At 56.0% G+C, this 20234-nt stretch overlaps 2 protein-coding genes across 2 annotated transcripts; one reads left to right on the plus strand and one right to left on the minus strand.

Moving 5' to 3' along the window:
* Window positions 1-111: 111 nt before the first annotated feature.
* On the minus strand, window positions 112-1515 carry MIEN1 (migration and invasion enhancer 1). The gene is made up of 4 exons (XM_049635956.1): window positions 1369-1515; window positions 1168-1265; window positions 649-725; window positions 112-563 (listed from the first exon to the last, which is right to left on the minus strand). The coding sequence occupies exons 1-4, from the start codon at window positions 1455-1457 to the stop codon at window positions 480-482; spliced, it is 348 nt and encodes a 115-aa protein (XP_049491913.1). The 5' UTR covers window positions 1458-1515; the 3' UTR covers window positions 112-479.
* A 4859-nt stretch (window positions 1516-6374) lies between these two features.
* GRB7 (growth factor receptor bound protein 7) lies at window positions 6375-14825 on the plus strand. Its single transcript, XM_049635957.1, is given in 16 exon segments — window positions 6375-6578; window positions 10565-10721; window positions 10834-10954; window positions 10956-10988; window positions 11184-11340; window positions 11468-11589; window positions 11681-11758; window positions 12027-12164; window positions 12506-12616; window positions 12808-12906; window positions 13151-13231; window positions 13311-13427; window positions 13613-13667; window positions 13795-13882; window positions 13988-14081; window positions 14264-14825. Coding segments are annotated over 15 exon segments (1593 nt in total). The 5' UTR covers window positions 6375-6578; window positions 10565-10569; the 3' UTR covers window positions 14411-14825.
* The last annotated feature ends 5409 nt before the right edge of the window (window positions 14826-20234 follow it).

Genomic DNA, 20234 nt, shown 5'->3' on the forward strand with positions numbered 1-20234 from the left:
TATCCAGAAAGCCCACCCACCCAGCATAGCCACTCTGGTGGTATAAAGGCTGGGCTGGCCTCTGCTACTATCCCCCACATCCGCTGAACAAAAACACACTAGTTGGGCACAGGTATTTGTAGTGCCACTTTATTGCCAATAGCTGACATTGCCCAGGGCTAGTGGAAAATAAGTTATAACTGTGGTGGCATTTGACCAGTATGGCTAAGCTGGAGGCGGGGAGCAGACTTTTCTTGGGCACTGATCCTAGAAAGGGGGTAGAAGGTGGCTATGGAAAGGTCCACGGAGAGGGTCTCTCTCCCACCCCTAAGACCACAACAGCTTCTATTCCCTCCTGGTACCCAAAGGGACAAAGTGGAGGCCAGAGTCTCCTAGCTTACCAGGAGCTAAGTGAGGGCAGTGGGGAGCCCTCAGCAGGACCAAAGGGGAGACCAAGGCGTGGGTCTCAGAACAGAGCAGGAACCCGGAATCATGTGTAGTTACAGGATGACACAGGGAGGACGGCTGTTGGTGATCTTTTCTAGGGGTTCTCCGTTACTGGCTCTTCGGATGGCCTCAATGAGCTAGAGAGAGGGCAGACACGTGGAATGCGATGATGCACTGCATGGGCAGGGTGAACAGAGGCCTCCCAACATTGTAAATACTCACATCTTTTTCATAAGGAAAGCCACCATTCTCCAGCTTGGAGAACACCAGCTGTCCATTGATTTCAATCTCAAAGGCCCCTGGTATAAAACAAATCAATGAATGAACTGTATGCTGAGAACAGACAAGTCTGGAGAGACTCTCCACACTTCTTAGACTTCACACAGGCTCCTTCATGTCCCCACCAGCCCCACTAAAGACTCTTGTTGTTTAAGCCATTTCCCAACCCTGACTCAAGCCAAAGGAACCTGAGGGAGGCATCACCTGTGTGTCCTTCCTTTGAACTCAGGCTTCATAACTCAATGAAAGAATCCCTCCCCTCCAACCCCACACTTCTGCGGTCTCCCCCGTTTTTCCCTACAGGCTTCATCTGTAACCCCCTCACCTTTGCAAGGGTACTCGAATTGGCTGGACATTTGCCGGACACTGTTGGACACTATATAAAACAGCCAATTCCAGAACTAGAAAGTGGTAGAGTTGAGATTTAGAACACTGACTCAGCAGGTGTTCTGTGGGCCTCACCTGTGCCTCCAAGGCGCGACTCGATTTCAATGCCAGGATACTGCTCCTTCACGGCACTCGCCAGCTCCAGGTAGGTCGCTTCAAATCCGCAGGGTTCACTAGGGACAAGACGCTTGGGGTCCGCTTGGGTTTTCGGGGGAGGGGCCTCCCGTGGACCCACCCCCGTCCGGCCCGGACACCCCACAGGCTGGAGACGCTCACCAGTACTCCACTACGATGCGGACCCCACTACCCGGTTCAATCTCCCCGGGAGGGGGCGCTTCACACGTCGGCCCCGGCTCCCCGCTCATTGCTCCCGACTCCGCTCCAGCCGCTGCTTCCGGGTGTGACGCGACGCCGCGGGCACGTGACGGGGCGGGGCCGCTGGGCGGGGCGGGCCGCGCGCTACGTCCGGGCGCCTCCTGCAGGCCGCAGTTACTGCTGCGTTTTGACCGTATCCTCGGTTTGAGGACTCTGGGCTGGGTGGACCCGTCCAGACCACCTTTTCAGAGCTCCAGGCTTGCCCCGCACCTCGTATCTGCTGGACGTCACAGTCTTATATAACCTTCTGAAATATCTTAGACTGTAAAGCGCTTCCCAGGTTACAAAAGGGAGCGAAAGTGATGGGGCAAGCGGACTCAGGGCCTGGGGTTGGCCAATGGTGTGGAATAGTTGCCATTTCTTGCAAACATGCTGATGACTTTTTAAACCACCTCATGGTTAAGCACTCAAGTACTTCTGATTCTTAAGCTCCAAAACTGTAAGCAAAAGCGGGGCAGTGACGGCCTCTCCCCTGCATTTGGGACCCTTAGGCTTCGGGGTTCCCACTCCTCAAGCTCCATGCTCCCATCACTCCTGTCCTGTTCCTGCACCTCCCCTATCTCATCCTGCTCTCACCCGGCATCATTCCCATTTTCCAACTCCAAATATGGAGGCTGTCTCGCTGCCTTTTTCCTCCCCGGAGTCCCACCGTAGTATCCTAACAGGTTACCTACATCAGCATCTCTTCAAACCATGCATTTTAAAAACAGATTCAGTGGTTTATAGAATTGTGCCGCCACCACCACTACAATCCAGCTACAGAACCTTTCCATCAACCTAGAAAGGTCACTCCTGCGTGTATGCAGTCAGTCCAGCTCCTGGCTCCAGCCCTAGGCATCCATTGATCTGCTTTCTGTCTATAAACTTGCCTTTTCTGGACATTTAATATAAATGGAATGGTATAATATCCATTTTTTTGCTTCTGGCTTTTTTTCATTCCGTATAAAGTTGTGTGTGTGTGTGTGTGTGTGTGTGTGTGTGTGTTTTAATGTTTATTTAGTTTTGAGAGGGGGTGGGGGAGGCAGAAAGAAATGGAGAGAGAAAGAATCCCAAGCAGGCTTGGGACAAGCCCCAACACGGGGCTTGAACCCATGAACCCCAAGAGATCATGACCTGAGCCTAAACCAAGAATGGGTCACTGGACAGACTGAGCCACCCAGGCACCCCTGTTCAGTGTAAAGTTTTTGAGGTTCATCCGTGCTATATCACGTACAGTAGTTTTTTCCTTTTTGTTGGTGTGCAGTATCCCATCGTATAGATATACCACCTTCTGTTTATCTATTCAACACCGGTTGATGGCCATTTGAGTTTCCAGTTTCCAGTTTTTAGCTATTTTGAAAAATGCTGCTATGAACACCCAAGTGTCTTTGTAGGTATATATGTTTCATTTCTTTAGTAGAATTGCTGGGTTGCATGGTATGTTTAACTTTTTGAGAAACTGCCAGACTGTTATTCCAAAGTGCCTGTACCATTTTACATTCCCATCAGCTATATGAGGATTTGTTTACCCATATCCCTGTCAACGCTTATTGTCTGTCTCTGATTATAGCCATCCTGGTGGGCGTGGGGTGGTATCTCATTGTGGTTTTAATTTGCATTTCTCTAATGACTAATGATGTTGAGCACCTTTTCATGTGTTTATTAGCCATCCTTCTATCTTATGTGGAAAAACATCTCTTCAAATCTTTTGCCCGTTTTTAATTGGGTTGTTTGTTTCTTTATTATTGATTCATAAGAGTACTTTATATATTCTGGATACGAAGTCCCTAAGCAGATATATGATTTGCAAACATTTTCCCCCAGTCTTTAACAGGTGTTTTGTTTTTTAAATTTTCTTAATGGTGTCTTTTGAAGTGCAAAAAGAATTTTATTTTGATGACGTATAATTTACTGATTTTTTCATTTGTTACTTGTGCTTTTGCTGTTGCATCTAAGATCTCTGCCTCACTCAAGGTCATGAAGATTTTTTTCCCCATGGTTTCTTCAGAGGTTTCATTTTAGCTCTCACATTTAGGTCTAGGATCTATTTTGAGTTAATTTTTGTAGATTGTGTGAGGTAACGATCTAAATTCATCTTTTGGCATGTTGATTGTCCTAGAACCATTTATTGAAAAAACTAATCTTCCCCCCGCCCCTCCAAATTGTCTTTGCACCTTTGTCAAAAATCATTTGGCCAGAAATGTAAGGGTTTATATTTGGACTTTTGATTCTATTCCATTAACTTATAAAACTATTCTTTTTTTGTTGTCGTTTCTTTTTTTTTATTAAAAAAACTCAGATATAACTTATACAGAGTAAAATTTGCCCTCTTGAGTGTACCTTTCTGCGAGTCCTAACATATAGTTGTATATCCACCACCATGACCAAGATACAGAACAGCTCCATTACCTCTTCACAGGTCCCTGTGCTCTTTGCAGTCAACCCCGATCCCTCTTCCCCAACCCCAGATCTGCTTTCTGTCCTTATGGTTCCACCCCCTCCAGAAAGCCTATACATGGAATCCTACAGCACTCAGCCTTCCGACTCTGGCTTCCTTCTCTACCCCATCCTTCAACATCCAGAGCGATCTTTCCAAAATATAAATCTGCCCACTTCTCTTCGCCTCTGCTCAAGCCCAGAGAGACACTGCAGGGTCTGGCCTCTGCCCATAGTTCCTGCCTGTCTGGACAGACAGGATGGATGGCTCTTAAACCTGGTTTAACCACCTGAGGGCTTGTCAATACCACACATTCCTGGGTCTTGGCCCCAGAGACTGAGATTCAGTGGTGGGGAGGGGCCCAGGGATCTGTTTTTTTATACAAGCCTAGGGAGATGTGGAGGCAGGTGGTCACAGGCTACACTTGGAGAAACACAGCTCAGTCCGAAACACTTGCTTTTCTCCACACCTGCTCAAGCTTACCTGTGTGGCCTCCTCTCCTTCCTTCTTCTCAACCCCACTCTGCCTCTGTGTGCTGTGTCCCCTCCTGCCAAGGGCTTTGGCACTTGTTTCCCCATCATGAAAGGTGCCCCCCCCCCATTCCCACCCACCAATCTCAACCTTCTCCCTGCTCCAGACCTAGCTTCCCCTCTGCTCAATTGTCACTTCCGCGGAGAAGGCTTCCCCAACTCCCTGGGTGAGTCATTTTCCCAGCATATTTGTCACCTGTCATTTCTTATTATTTTTGTGGGATTCTTTTTTTTTTTTTTTTTTTTTTTTAGTTTTTTTTCAGAGAGTGAGCGAGCAGCTGGGGGGGAGGGAGAGAGGAAGAAAGAGAATCCTAAGAAGGCTCCTAGCTGTCAGCGCAGAGCCCGACACATGGCTCAACCTCATGAACTGTGAGATTGCGACCTGAGTCAAAATCAAGAGTTGGACACTTAACTGACTGAGCCACCCAGGTGCCCCTTATTTTTTGTGTGATTTTCTTCCTAATGTTTATTTATTTTTGAGAGAGAGAGAGAATGAGCAGGGGAGGGGAAGAGAGGGGGACAGAGGATCCAAAGTGGGCTCTGCACTGACAGCAGTGTGCCCAGTATGGGCTTGAACTCATGAAACATGGGATCATGACTGAGCCGAAGTCAGATGCTCAACCGACTGGAGCCACCCAGGCGCCCGTGTGTGATTCTTTGGTTAACATCAGTCTCTCCAACTGGGCTGCATGAGGATAAGGGCAGGATCTGTTTTTGTTTCTCCCCACTTTTTCCCCAGTACCAAGCTTGCGGTTGGCATTTAGTAGGTACTTAACAAATATCTTTTTTTAAATGTTTTTTTTATTTATTTTTGAGACAGAGAGAGACAGAGCATGAACAGGGGAGGGGCAGAGAGAGAGGGAGACGCAGAATCTGAAGCAGGCTCCAGGCTCTGAGCTGTCAGCACAGAGCCGGACGAGGGGCTCAAACTCACAGACTGTGAGATCATGACCTGAGCTGAAGTCGGATGCTTAGCCCACTGAGCCACCCAGGCGCCCCGGTACTTAACAAATATTAACTGAACGAATGAAGGAATGATTGAGTGAATTGCCTACTGTGCTTTGCACAAGCTGCTCCATGGCCCAGGTGACCTTGTCCCCTCCCCCACTTCTTTGCTTGGTCCACTTATACTGGTTTTTCCAAGGAAAACCCATTTGGAGAAAGTTGAGGCTAGAGCCACTCCTTGATGGTCCCCCAGGGCAGACCTCTTATCACTCTATGGACTGTTTGTTTACCCAACTGTCACCAACTCCTGGTTGGGAGGTGACCACTGCCTTTGATCCAGGCCTTCTCCCTGACCCCTGTGTGTGCCTAATGCTGAAAGAGTGAGCTAAAGTGATGGCTCTGAGTGGGGGGGGGGGGGGGGGGGGGAGGGCGTGTCCCCTGGCACCTGGCCAGAGCTTCCCCCAGATCACTCCTCTCACCATGAGACCCTGCCTAACTCTTCCAATTTCAGAAGAAGCTGAGACCCTGGACTTTGCAAAGAAGGGAGAACATACTCTGGGTGCCTCTGAGGGCCAGGGTGCAGGCTGGGTGGCCAGACTGTGGCTGGAGGTCAAGGGGCAGGCCTTATTGCTGGACACCCCTCTGGCTGGCTTCCCTCTTTCGCTGAGTGCTCTTTGCCACATCAAGTGGGACTCAGAGCCGCAGACAGGCCCCCTAGCTTGGCCAATGAGCAGACCCGATTTGGTGAGGAGCCTGGGGAAGGGTGCCCCGGTCCTTTCCCCTTACCTTCCAGCCCCCAGCCCCTCCCTCCCAGGTCACGAGGACTCCAGATCTTCGCTCTGGAGGCTGTTCAGTTCGACTGTCTTCCCCGCCTCTCCCCTGGCACCTGCTGGCTGGCTAAGAAGGGCAAAAACAATCCCAGCCAGAGTAGAGTGTCAGAGTCCCCGCCCCTCCTCCTGTGGTTCCTCCTCCCAAGCTTCCCCCCCCCCCGGCCCCGCCCCCACCTGCCCAAGATAATTTTAGTTTCCTTCGTCCAGAAGCCTGGACACATAGGGCTGTCCCTCCCCCAACCCTCACTTCTACCTCCAAAGTCAGGACGCCCTCCTACCACCTCTAGGGAAGAGGGAGTGGATTTGAAATCAAGTCCAGGTATCTGGGGTCCCTAGACAGAACCGGACCTCGGACCCCGTGTCCTGCTACTCCTGCTGGGGCTTCTCTAGGTAAGGTTGCCAGGATGGGTCCCAGACGATAATCTGCTCCCACCCCCAGCCCCACCAGGGCCCCAGGCCGTGCGGGTCTCAGGGCCAGGAGCTGGCAGGCTGCCCTGATGGGCAGACGGACAGCCGCCTGGCTCCCCCCTTCCCTCTCCCCTTCAGTGATGTCAGGACAAGGGCGGGGGCAGGAGGGGACAGGTAGTTAAGGGCCAGGTGTCTCTCTCCCTAAACCGGTGGCCCCAGCCAAGTGTTCCAACGCCAGGGTGCAGGTAAGGACCAAAACGGGCCCTTCATCGTGAGGGTGGGGAGGAGCAGCAGGTCTGGGGCCAATTTGGAAAGATCCAGCCTCCTTCTGCGTTACTCTGGCGGCCTCACTTTCTCTTTTTTCTCCAGTCTCCCATATCCCGCCCCTTCCTCACCATCTGCTCTCAGTCTTTCCCTATTCTCATTTCCTGTCTTCCTTATTCCTTATTTCCCTCCCTGTACCCCGCCTCCCTCTGGCCCCCGGACAAAGCTGCTGATGATCTCTGATCCTCTCCTTCCAGAGACGCTGCTTTCCCGCTGAAGCCCCTCCCCACCTCCCCAGAAAGAGGGCTGGGAGGGGGGCCGAATACCGAGAGCTGCCCCAGATCATTGCTTGCTCAGCCTGAGGTTACCGGTTTGAGGTTTCCCCAAGGCTCTACTAAAGATTGACGTCTCCCCTGGGGAAGGGGTACCCTCCAGTTTGGAGGGCAGTAGAGGAGAGGGTTCCCTGAAGTTGCTACAACTCCTTCTCCTATTGTTTGCCTGCTCAGAACACAGGGTCCTACCCTCGGAAGGGAAGGTGGGGGCGGGGCAGGCAAGAGGGTCCTTCCCGGCTTCAGAAGGAAGGCTCGAAGGCTGGGGGACTGGTGCCGGGGGTCAGCAGTGCAGTGGGGCCAAGGGAAAGTGTGTGTACATGTTTGGGGTGGGGGGGTAGTGTTTGCACAAAGACCCGAATCTGGGTCTCCCTGGCACTACGGGGATGGAGAATGCACCTGTTTGCCGTTGGAAAGTCTCCCAACCCCACCGCCCCTCTTGGTCGGCCTGCCCTGGACTCTGGTCTCCCTTGTCCCCCTGATCCTGCTGGGGGAGCCCTCCACGAAGGCAAGCAGCGTGTAATGATTAACTCCACAGACACTCCAGCATTCTTCCCAAATTAAACTTTAAGAGAGCTTACCCTCCCTTTTCGCATTGGTCATTTTTTTCGAGTGAGGGAGTGGGCGGGGCCTCAGGGTCCTGGACCCTCCCCCCAACTCTGGGTCACCTAGGGGTTTCCCGCCTCCTCACCTGGGCCCTGTACCCCCAGAACTCCCCCGAAGGTTGAGCCTTCCTCCCCTTACAATAAATCCCGATGGGGGCGGGGAGGGGAGTGCTGGGCCAGACGGGGGCCTTCCCGTCACCTGCTGGTCCCCAGCCCGGGCCTCGGCCCTGCCGGCCCCTCCCCCTCCCCTGGTTAGCAGCGGAGGTGGCGTTGTTTTCTTGCCCTGCCACCCGCCCTTGGGGCCAGCCAGGTGGGGCGAGATTCAGGAAGTAAACAAGGAGGCAGGAGGCTGGGACGGCGGGAAGAAGGGTGGGGCCGGAGCCGCGGGGCAGGAGAGGCCATAGGGGAAGCTTCGGCATGGAGTTGCTGTGTTTCGGGGACTGATAGATTATGGGGGTCTGTTTCTTCAACAGAAGCTTTCTGAGGGCCCCAGTTTGAGAGTTCAGGTTTCTTGGGAGGGGGCTGCCAGGGCCCCACAGCTAGGACCCCCATTCTTCTCCCAGTTTCATCTATTTGGTCCTAACTGCCCCACTCTTCTCTTGTCTTGGAAGGGTCTGAAGGGCAGGGTGAAGGATGGAAAGGCCAAACCCAAGTCTTCAGTCGGCCTCCAGCCCTCTGAGGCCAGACTCTATCTAATCTGATTCTGATTTAGATCTTCTCCCCTTTCCCGGTCCAAACACTGCCCTGATTCCTCTTCCCTGGGGTGGAGGAGGACCCCAGTTTTGGTCTCTGATATCCTGTCTGGCTTCCCTGCACACCCCCCTCCCCCAGTCTCCCTCTCCCTGGAGTGAAGTCACCAGGGCTGGTTGCCAGAGGATAAACGGGATGGGAGTGGGGACACTGCGTTTTGTTGTTGATGTTCTGGTGTCTGTTGATGTTCACTGGTGGGTGTGTTTTACCCTTCCCTGCAGGACCCTGAGCCCCCTCCCTGTCTCTCCCTCCAACCTTGCTTTTTCTGCCTGTCTGTGTCTGTCCTCTTGGGTGTCTTGACTTTCTACTTCGGCTCCTGTAGTACCCTTCCAGCCAGGACACCCTGAAGAGTGTGTCAGGAGGACCCTCATCCCCCAGGGTTGATGTAGAGGAGTCCTCTGAGCCACTGAGTCCTGGGTTCCAGGGGTGGGCAGCAGCATCAGAATGAAAGCCTGGTAGGCCCCAGCCAGGATAGAGAGCACTTCGTGGTTTCTTTGTGGTGAGTGAGGGCATCAGTGGAGGTCAGCTCCACTCCAGATGGGCCTTTGAAATCCAGGCCGGGCCTTTTTTCTCTCCTTGGGGGAGGGGGCTCCTGGGCTGGGTGGTGGCTACCAGATTGGGGGCTGACTTTGAGTCCCACCTGGACTGGAGGTGGGCCAAGGGTGGGGAGGAGAAAATGATGTCAGAGGAGCTGCAGGCCAGGCAGCTTCTTTCTCCCCCATCCTGTCCCTGCCCTGTGCCTCCCCCATTCCTCCTAGGCTGGTAGGTTGGGGGCGGGAGTGGAGGGAGGTGGGCAGAGGCAGGGTTGTTTGTGTTTCTCCTAAGCCAGGAAGTTGTGCAGATGAGTCAAGGTTGAATAGAGAGCCCCAGGCAGTGCTGTCCCGCCCCACCCTGACTCACCTGTCCCCCACATCCCCTCACTTAAGAGTCTGGGACCTACCCCATCCTGGAGGGTCAATGCCAGGTGCCCCAAGCAGCCCAACAGCGCTGGCCTAGGTCTCAGGTGCTCCCAGGTCCTCACCCAGCCAAAGGGGTCTTTCTTCCTGTGGAGGAGGAGCCCGTGCTGCCTCTGCCCCCGGTGGGCATTTTTGCCCCAGCTCTCCTGTCCTTACTTGTCTCAGGTACCTGTGCAGCACCTGTGGGTGATAAGACATGGGTAAGACCCTGGCCTTGTCTAGCAGTGCCAGGCGTCTTCAGACCAGTGGGTGGGTAAGACAGGTGCACGTAATTGGCACAGAGTCCCCAGCACAGTGCAGAGAGGGAGACCTTCAGTCTGAAGGTGGAAAATCCAGGAAGGCTGCTCAGAGGAGGGAGCTCTGGCATTGGGGCTTCAAGAAAGTTGGGCGGGAGGAGGAATCTGGGGAGGGCACACAAGGTTTGGGGGCTGCTGGGGCCAGGGCCCCCAGGTTAGTCCTGTCCTCACTGCAGCTGAGCCTGCCTCCTGCCCTCCTGGTTCCTATCCTGGCCCACCTCCTTCTCCCCTTCTGTGCATCACTCAGCACTTGGGCAGGCGTTGCCACAACAGGCTCTGGCAACCAGGTCTGGCAACAAAGCACTGGAAAAACCTGGGGCAGAGCCCGGAGGAGCTGAGTGCCCTGTGCTCAGAGCATGCTCAGAGACTGAAAGTCTGAGCCTCGAACAGTCTGTGGGTTATGGAGTCTGTTGCCCCATGGTGGCGGAGTGGGACCCTCTTAGCTCTTCCCCTGGGCAACCTGGGGCTAAAAGAAGGGCACTGGACTTGGAGTCCAAACACCAGGTTTTACTCCCTGACTCACCTGCGATGGGAGCAAGAATGCTTCCTTCTCAGGGACCTGAAGTCCCTTTTTGTAAATGGATTCACTCTACCCTTCCCCAGAGGCTCCAGAGAAACTCCAGTTAGAGGGAGAGCAATGAGGTGCTGTGCAAACTCTGAGGGGCCCCTTGGCAGCTGTGTGAAGTCAGGAGGTCTGGGTCCTCTTGGCCCCTCTTCCCAGGACAAGGGGTCAAGATCAGCCACTTCCAGCCCCCTCTTCTCCCTCAGATGTTATGGAGCTGGGTCTGTCTCCACCTCATCTCAGCAGCTCCCCAGAAGATCTGTACCTGACCCCTGGGACCCCTCCTGGGACTCCCCCGCCTCCCGATGCCCCTCTGCCTGGGGAGGTGAAGAGGTCCCAGCCTCTGCCCATTCCAACCAGCAGGTACGATGGGGTGATGGAGCTGAGGAGGGGCTGGTGGTGGGGAGGCGGTCAGCGCTGGGGTGAGACAGAAGCTTGCAGTCAACTCTTCTCCGCCCCTTACCTTGGGCCACAGGAATCTTCTTCGAGAGGAGGAGCTGCGGACAAGCTCTCTACCCTCCATCCCCAACCCCTTCCCTGAGCTCTGCAGTCCTCCTTCACAGACCCCCATTCTTGGGGGGCCCTCCACTGCAAGGGGGGCTGCTCCCTCGAGACGCCAGCCGCCCCCATGTGAGTTGTCTTGGGAGAGAGAAGGCAGGGATATGGGGATGCTGTGGATATGAGGGTGGATATGAAGGTGGATATGGTGCCACTTCCGTGGAGGCTGGGGAATTTGATCAGGAATCCCTGCAGGTGTAGCAGCAGCAGAAGGGAAATAACCACCCTTTGCCCTTCCTCAAGTCATCTGCAATTCCCGGGGCACAGGTAGTAAAGGTGTACAGTGAAGATGGGGCTTGCCGGTCTGTGGAGGTGGCGGCAGGTGCCACGGCTCGCTACGTGTGTGAAATGCTGGTGCAGCGGGCTCACGCCCTGAGCGATGAAAACTGGGGGCTGGTGGAGTGCCATCCCCATCTGGCGCTGGGTGAGTTGGGGTGGAGGGGGCTGCCTGGGTAGGGAGGCAAATGCTTCACACGTTGGGCTGGGCAGGTGGCTCATCTGGGAGGCCTGGCAGGTCTCCGCTGAGCCCTGCTTTTTGCCCTTGACGCCAGAGCGGGGCTTGGAGGACCACGAGTCAGTGGTGGAAGTGCAGGCTGCCTGGCCCATTGGTGGAGACAGCCGCTTTGTCTTCCGGAAGAACTTCGCCAAGTATGAACTGTTCAAGAGCTCCCCAGTGAGTGTGGGTGAAGGGGGTCAGGGCACTGGGATACCGTGATCCCCAACCTGGGCCCTCAATCCCTGGCTCCTGACTCGTTTCCCCCCAGCACTCCCTGTTCCCGGAAAAGATGGTCTCCAGCTGTCTGGATGCACACACAGGCATATCCCATGAAGACCTCATCCAGGTAAAGGGATATTCCCAGTCATGATTCCTGTCGCTTTTTGACCCTTAAGCATTGTGCCTTCCCTGTGTGTGGTGGAGGGCTTAGCACGGTCCTAAACGACCGGACAAGTTACTGTTCCCGGCTGAGCGTCAGGTTTCTGCATCTGGTAAATGGGACGGTAAATCTATGTGGATCACCTTCTCTTATGAAGGCCTTTGTGTATGTGTGTGTGTATCTCCCTGTCTCCCTCTTGGCGTCTCACGCTCTTCCTGCTCTCTTCTGGCCTCAGAACTTCCTGAATGCAGGCAGCTTCCCAGAGATCCAGGGCTTCCTGCAGCTTCGAGGGTCAGGACGGAAGCTTTGGAAACGTTTCTTCTGCTTCCTGCGCCGGTCTGGCCTCTATTACTCCACCAAGGGCACCTCCAAGGTGAGGTCTTGAAGGTTGACAGCCCCAGCCCCTAGGGTATCCCATTCCTGGTCCTTCTAGGAGTTGTCCCTTCCCTGTTGGAACTCCTGGACCTTTCTTCCCCTGGACCCTGAGACCCTCAGCTGCTCCTCTTTCCCTCCTAGCTTACCTACCCCAGGAAGTAGTGGTGGGAAAGGCAGGTGAAACTAAGTTCGAGCCCTGGCTCTGCTTCTGTTTGCTGTGTGACCTGAGGCACTTCTCTGCTCCTCTCTGGTCCTGACATCTCCCCAGCTGGCTTACTGGGACAATAATAGGGGGACAGGGTCTGCCTGTTACAAGTCCTGTCTACCCGTGCTGCACAGGATCCAAGGCACCTGCAGTATGTAGCAGATGTGAACGAGTCCAACGTGTACGTGGTGACCCAGGGCCGCAAGCTCTATGGGATGCCCACGGACTTCGGCTTCTGTATCAAGGTAAAGACCCTGGCCTGGCCTGGGAGGCAACGGGAGCTGCTCAGGCCCTGGGATCTTACCTAGGGCTTTTGAGCTCCCATCTGGGACACCCAGACTCCTCCCCCTGCCCTCTGCCCTGTGTCCTGCACTACGGAGACAGATATCTGGCCCTAATGGCAGATATGGGACCAGCTGGTTTCCTCTCTCTACAGCCAAATAAGCTTCGAAATGGCCACAAGGGGCTTCGGGTCTTCTGCAGCGAGGATGAGCAGAGCCGCACCTGCTGGTTAGCAGCTTTCCGCCTCTTCAAGGTGAGACCCTGGGAGTGGCATGGGGGCATGAGTGAGGAATTATAACTCTGCCCCCAGGAATGAGGGGGCATCATAGCCTTGCTCTGTTAGTATGTTGGGTCCAAGGCTGGAGTCCTCACTCCGGCTTCAGAAAGCTCCTTATCCAGGGCAGAGATGCAGTCTTGCCCTTGGAGAGTTCTGGTGTGTGTGGGTTTCACAGCCCAGCTGCCAGCACCTGCTTGACCTTTCTCTCTCCAACCCGCAGTATGGGGTGCAGCTGTATAAGAATTATCAGCAGGCACAGTCTCGCCACCTGCGTCCATCCTGTGTGGGCTCCCCACCTTTGGTGAGTGTACACAGGGGGGTTAGCTGGGGGTGGGTGCCCTGACCCCGTCTGACCCCTCTCCGTCCTATCCCATCTACAGAGGAGTGTCTCTGATAACACCCTGGTGGCCATGGACTTCTCTGGCCATGCTGGGCGTGTCATCGAGAACCCCCGGGAAGCTCTGAGTGCAGCCCTGGAGGAGGCCCAGGCCTGGAGGGTGAGGGGCCTGTACCCATTTGCATGTTTATACTGGGAACCTTCTCTCCACGTGGGTTTCCATGGTGTGGGAGGAAGAGTGGGGTAAGGCGGGCCGCCAGGTGCGGAAAGGGTCTCTATGTTCTCGAGGTGCCGGGTGATACCTCAGTCACGCCCTGATCCCCTGTGTCCCCCACTGCTCTGCAGAAGAACCATCGTCTCAGCCTGCCCACCCCAGGCTCAGGCACGAGCCTCAGTGCAGGTGGGTGAGCACCCGGCGTCCCCAGGGGTGGGGGCTGCCGTGGCTTCTCTGAGCATTCCCGGTGGGGGAGGTTAGTGTGGGGACCTCCTCCCCAGAGTGACGGCCCATCTGCCTCCCCCAACTCCAGCCATCCACCGCACCCAACCCTGGTTCCATGGACGCATCTCCCGAGAGGAGAGCCAGCGGCTCATCGGGCAGCAGGGCCTGGTGGACGGGTAAGGGGCAGGGCTGAGCAGGCCAACAGACCCAGGGACAGGAGAGGCCCCGTGTCCAGGCGGCAGCTGTGTATCCTCGGGTAATGTTGCCCTGTCTCCTGGCAGCCTGTTCCTTGTTCGAGAGAGTCAACGGAACCCACAAGGCTTTGTCCTCTCTCTGTGCCACCTGCAGAAGGTCAAACATTATCTCATCCTCCCGGTGAGTAATCCCTGTCTCCTCACCAGGCCCCCTCGAGAAGCTCCCTGGCCCGCGGTGTGTCTGGGGCCTCCCGCTCTCTCCTTTGGCCCTGCACAAGCACTGGGGACCTCGGCCCTGACCAGGAGGGATCCCCTCGAATCCCTCCCTGACCTTCCGCCCCGCCCCCTGTGGCCGTCCCCCAGAGCGAGGAGGAGGGCCGCCTCTACTTCAGCATGGATGACGGCCAGACTCGCTTCACGGACCTGCTGCAGCTTGTGCAGTTCCACCAGCTGAACCGTGGCATCCTGCCATGCTTGCTGCGCCACTGCTGTACCCGCGTGGCCCTCTGACGGCCCCAGAAGCAGGCATGGGTCTCAGCCTGTTCCAGGCTGGCCACTGCCCCCGATGCTCACAGGGTGGACTTGGAGGGGGCAGAAGGTGGGGACAGGCTCATGAACTGGAGGGCTCCCCTACTCCAGAGGGTCTTCTCCTCGGCCCCTCTGCCTCCCTCAGGCAGAAAGTGCTCCTCACCCACTCCACCCCCGACCTGTCTCCTCAAGAGAAGGCACTTGGGGTGGCCCTCCCCTTCACGGAACTCCTGGGCACTGCCCTGGGCAGGGCATTTTGGGAGAAATGGGGTAGCCCAGGTGGTCTTATGCCCCACACTTTGTACAGACTGAGAGGCCAGTTGATCTGCTATGTTTTATACTAGTGACAATAAAGATTATTTTTTGATACATCTATGAGTTCTGTCTGGTAAGACCTGGCTAGCTGGAGTAGAGAAGGGGAGTGGGAGAAGAGGGCACCAGGCCTTGGCAAATGTGTCCGATGGATCCTGGCCAGGTACCCTCCAGCCTGGATGTTTCTTTTCTTTCTTTCTTTCTTCCTCTCTCTCTCTTCCTTGCAGAGAGGGAGAGAGAGGGGGACAGAAGATCCGAAGAGGGCTCCATGTGGGGCTTGAACTCATGAACTGCAAGACTATGACCTGAGCTGAAGTCCGATGCTCAACCGACTGAGCCACCCAGGCACCCCCAGCCTGGATGTTTCTTGAGGGCAGGGTGGTCTTGGTCATCTGAGGATCTCCAGTGTCCAGCACGGAGCCTGGTCCATAGTGGGTGCCTAGTAACTTCTTGTTTAATAAATGAATGTATAAGGGAATGTCATCCAGGTGAGATCTCCTGACAGGACCTAAAGCTGTGGGGGTAACTCAAACAGGCCTGGGAGCTGGAGTGGACTCTCATAGCATGTATCCTCTGCAAGTCCTGGGCCCACTGCTGGGATGAGTCCTGACAGTTAATGAGTCTACAACCCCTACTTGGACACGTGGCCCATCATCTCTCCCAAGTCCCCATGCCCCCATGGTCAACCCCTCTCCCTCCTGCTTTCTGTCCTTACAGTTCTGTTCCTTCCAGAAAGTCATATAATGGGTACACTACAACACTCAGCCCTCTGAGTCTGTCTTCCCCCTCTAACCCATCCTCCAACATCCAGAGTGATCTTTCCAAAATACAAGTCCAGATGGATCCTGCAGGGTCTGGCCTCTCCCCACTGCCCATGCTGGTCTGTTTTTGTCTAAAGAGTTTTGTCTAAGAGGGAATTTTATAGTCTTAGCTCTTATGTGACAGGAAAGCTTTATAACTCTGTCAAACTGGCAACACCCGAATCTGCCACTTGATTTTTAAATCACAAAGAGACCCTCTTTTCAGACACATGAACTCCGACTAGACATTATTTTTGCCAAAAAATAAAACCGCAGTCTCGGGGCGCCTGGGTGGCTCAGTCGGTTAAGCATCCAACTTCGGCTCAGGTCATGATCTTGCAGTCCGTGAGTTCAAGCCCCACGTCGGGCTCTGTGCTGACAGCTCAGAGCCTGGAGCCTGTTTCAGATTCTGTGTCTCCCTCTCTCTCTGACCCTCCCCCGTTCATGCTCTGTCTCTCTCTGTCTCAAAAATAAACGTTAAACGGAGAACCTCTCCTCAAATCTTTGAGATGGGGCACGAGATGGTGGGATCCTGTTTTGCTGGTGAGGAAATTGACGGTTCAGTGAGGAGACCTGCCCCAAGTCACAGGGAGAGAGCCAGGAGATCACCTCAGGTCTGAATACAGGTCTGGGCTGTTCTGCTAGCCCTGCATGGCTGACTTCCAGGTGGGATTCCCAAATGGCCAGTGGGGGGTGGGAATGTCCTCTCCTGAAGAGCCCTTTCCTTCTCTGCAGCCCTGGTCTCTGGTGAGCAGGTTGTCCTGAAGTGACCTTGAGAAGGACCAGCCACCATAGCCAGCCCTTGGGCCAGGTTTGGCAGCCCCAGCAGCCACTTGTGACCGAGGCACCTTGGCTAATCCCAGGCTGGGGAGCCAGGCCTGTCAGACAGAGGTGGGTAGAAAGTCCTCATCCACCCTGTGGCCTGGAACCTTCTGGGGATCTACCCCGAAGAAATTACTGCAGTCAAGGCATGAGAGGGGTGCAGGTTTTGTTTCTTTTTAGCGGGAACCAGAGCAACCTGCTGTGTGCTGCCTGCCATGGATGGCTTCCAGAACCATCCCAGCACTCGCTGCCCCTTGGTCCTGAGCTGACTGGTGCTGGACGTGTGACTGGCCAGGAATGCCCAGGGCCACTTCTAAGGTGTGGGTGCTAGGGGTCCGTGCTGGGGTGGGAGTAAAGGGACGAGAATAAGTCACTTCTTAAGCATGTCCAGGGATTTAGGCTATATAAAAACAGGACCCAGTGTCTCCTCATAGTCTGAGGCACCAGGCAGCGGCCAATGCCCTTCTCTGTCAGTCAGCTAATCGGAGTATGTGCGACAGATATCATTCTCACTTTACAAATGGGAAACTGAGGCTCAAAGCGAGGACCCACCTGAGGTCCTACATGGAGTTAGAGACAGAGGTCAGACTCAGCCCAGCTTGCAAGTGGTAGAACATAGCCCTTCTCTGCCCTTTGTTCTCTGTCCCCTCCGTTGTCGGTGCTGGCCACTAGGAAGGATCTGGGCCATCGGGGACCTTTCGAGGTGGCAGCTGGCTTGACCCTGAGCTGGATACTGGAAATCAGCAGCGGAACATCCTTGCTGGGTGGCTGAGCTCTCTGGCTTCTTGGAGGAAAGGCAGCAGCTGAGAGTGTGGGGGACAAGGGCCCCTCAAGATCAGCTTGCAGAGGGACCCAGGGCAAGATTCCCCAGCTCTGAAGACATGGGAAGAATGCTGTTCTCCTGCCAAAAGAGGCTGAAGCATGAGCCACAGAGGCCAGACAGCACAAGGGAATTCCAAGGATAGCTGCAGTGCGGTTAGAGGAGGCTTGTGGCTATGAGGAAGACTGGGCTGGTGGGAGGGAGGCAGGGGCACCGTGGAGAAGGTAGAGGCTGGCACCTCAGATACGGTCTTTTCCACATCGAGTTATTGGGTTTGATTATAAAAAGTATATGTGCCTATGAAAAAACATTTCAGAAATTACAAAGAGCCTCTGTAAAAGAAAAGGAAATTCCCTGTAATCTCCCTATGCTGAGGAGGACTCAGGCATTGAGAGAGGGCAATGGAGGGCCCACATCCAGGGGGCTGGCTCTAAATGGCCTATAGTACATCATAGACACCAGCTCCTGGGGCTAGTATGGCTGGTGTGGGCCTGGTGCCAGGGTATAGCTGTCTTTGGCAGCACCATGGGCCTGGAGGAGGGTGTGGCCACAGGGTTGACCTCCCTGCTTGGTCAAGCGTGGAGGGCAGGGAGGGCTACTGCCAACTTTCTGGACTTGGGAACAGGTGGGCATGAGTCTAGGAAAGTCCACCTCCCATAGGCTGCCCTACGTGGGACATCCAAACAACGTTCTGGGCAATTTATGCTCTCCCTGCTCCCCAGACATCCTGTTCAATGAAACCTGCACTGCCTCCAAGTTCATGGGTGGAGGCCCTCCTGGTGCCAGTAGAGGGTTCAACATTGGGTCAGTGATCCTGCCTGGCTCCTTCCTTGTGCCCATGCCAGGCACCCTGAGGAGGGAGGGAGGGAAGAATAAAAGGAGACAGGCAGGGGAGACCATGGCCATTCAGAGGATCCTTTCTTCCAAACTGTCTACATAAGCAGTTTACTACTGGCTTCCTGCTTCCAAGGGTTGCAGCAGGAATTGGGGGGCAGGTTGGGGTGGGGTTGGGGAGAGCATTGATTGCCTTTATATCTGGGAATTCCGCTTCATGGTGTATTTGGATAAAAGGCTTCCATTACTGTGTGACTGACTTGGTCTAGCAGAGAGGTCAGGGGTTGGTGGATCCAACTTGCACGGAGGTAAGGTCTGCGGCAGAGTCTGCTTTCCTGTCCTGCACTGTTGGACGGAACCCTAGCTTTGGGGCTGGGGAGTGAGGTGTGCAGTGTGGCCTTTTAGGACAGAGGATTCTGAGCTTCCAGCAGGGGTAGGGAGTTGAGAGAGGAGGGAAAAGACATTGGGATCTTGGGGAAGGTGGATGTTGCAACTGGAGGCTGGAGTCTACAGCCACAGGATGGGTGATCCTGGGGACGGAGGGGTTCTCCATGATCTCCATACAGGAAGGAGTGTTAGGAAGCGTGGGTGCTGTCTGGGCTGAGAAGGGTTGTGTTTTACCGGGCATTACTGAGGTCTGAAATTCAGTCCCATGTGGGTTGACCTGTCCCAAGGACGTATTCCTCTGCATCTACCTGCGCACCCCGAGCCGTGAGTTAGATTCAGGACGTGACAGCAGTGGGTATTCCTAGCAGACACTACTCCATTTTCCAAAAGATTCCAGGGGATCTCCTTTCTCCCAGCCCTCTTAACACCCATCAGTCCCGATACGGGTTCCCACCTTTTGGTTCTCTACTTCCAAGCTGAGCCACCGCGTCCCACACTTCTAAGGGATGAGCTGGGGGGTGCGGAGGGGCCGCTGCACGAGTAAGGCGAGGCCTGAGTCGGACGAGGCAGGAGTCAGAGTGAGAATCCAGCAGTCGCTCTGGCACCGCAGCACAGGAGGAAGGTGATCTGGACCCGCCGCCTGCCCTTTGGCTCCCTTCTCCTCGCCCCCCCTCCCCACCCCCGCCCCCAACGACGCGGCCTGCGCGTGGTTGCTGGGCTGGAGGGCGTCGAGCAGTCGGGGAGCTGCGGTCGCGGGGAAAGGCCGGCCCGCTTCGCCAGGGGGCGCGCTTCGGGGCCGCTGAGTACGCTCCTCGGTCTCTGGAACCCCTGGAGGAGGCTCGCGTGGCGCCACAGCAGTGGGCCCATCCGTCGCGGGGCCCGGGGTTAGTTTGTTCTTCGCTGCGAGTTGGTGGGCTGCGTGGGGGCCTCAGGATGCCAGGCGTGGAGGGAGGTCTGAGCGTCGCAGCCAAGCCTCGCGGGGCCTCCGCGGCCAAGGCCTGGCAGGACCTCCGGGGCGCGGCGGGCCAGTGCTCCCGCTCCCTGGGACCCGCGCCCCCGCCTTCCGACGGCGCCCGAGCCGCTCAGCCGCGCGGCGGCAGTGACACCCAGCGGCCGTGGCGGGGAGTGCAGGCGCCGCCGCTCCGCTCGCGCTGTTCAAGTCCGCGCCTCTCGAGGTTCCTACTCGTGGTTACGCTCGGGCACCCCCGGGAGAGAAGGCCGCGCTCTGCAGACTGCCCCGCGGGGCACTTCCCCTCCCCCTCCCCCAGTTTCCTCCGCGGCAGTCGCCCGAGAGCTGGGAGATCCTGCCGGGCTGCAGTGCCCGGAAGGGCGGGGCGGGGCGCAGCGGCGGCGCTGGGCTGTGACCCCGAGCAGTTTCACTTCTGGATCCTACCCCGGTGTGATGGAAGAGCATCTGGGGTGGGGGTGGAGGGGGGACACACAGGCGTGCCGAGGGCTGGCGCTCGGGACCCCGGGGGAGGGATGACTTTTTACTCCCGGGGTGTCACGCGCCCCGTGCCTCCCTGCATTTTCCACCCCCACGCCATGGGTTCCACTCCGCTGTCTCCGGAGCTGCGGCTCCTCCCCAGCAGCCGCCGCCTCCGCGGGGGCTGCCGACCCCCGGAGAGGCCCCGAGCGGCGTGGGCGGCAGGAGGAGCGAGCTGTGAAGCCGCAGGCAGGGGGTTAGGCTGCGGGCTGCTGAGACGCCGGAGCTGTTTCTCAGAAGTGCAGCTGCCCCTCCCCTCACACCCCCCTCAGCTCCCACCTCGAGCCGCACGGCACCTCTTCCCCCTCCGCCTGGCCTTCGCTTTCCTCACCTGGGCACCCCCAA

Source organism: Panthera uncia, chromosome E1 (genome assembly GCF_023721935.1).
Source record: "Panthera uncia isolate 11264 chromosome E1, Puncia_PCG_1.0, whole genome shotgun sequence".
Lineage (NCBI taxonomy): Eukaryota > Metazoa > Chordata > Mammalia > Carnivora > Felidae > Panthera > Panthera uncia.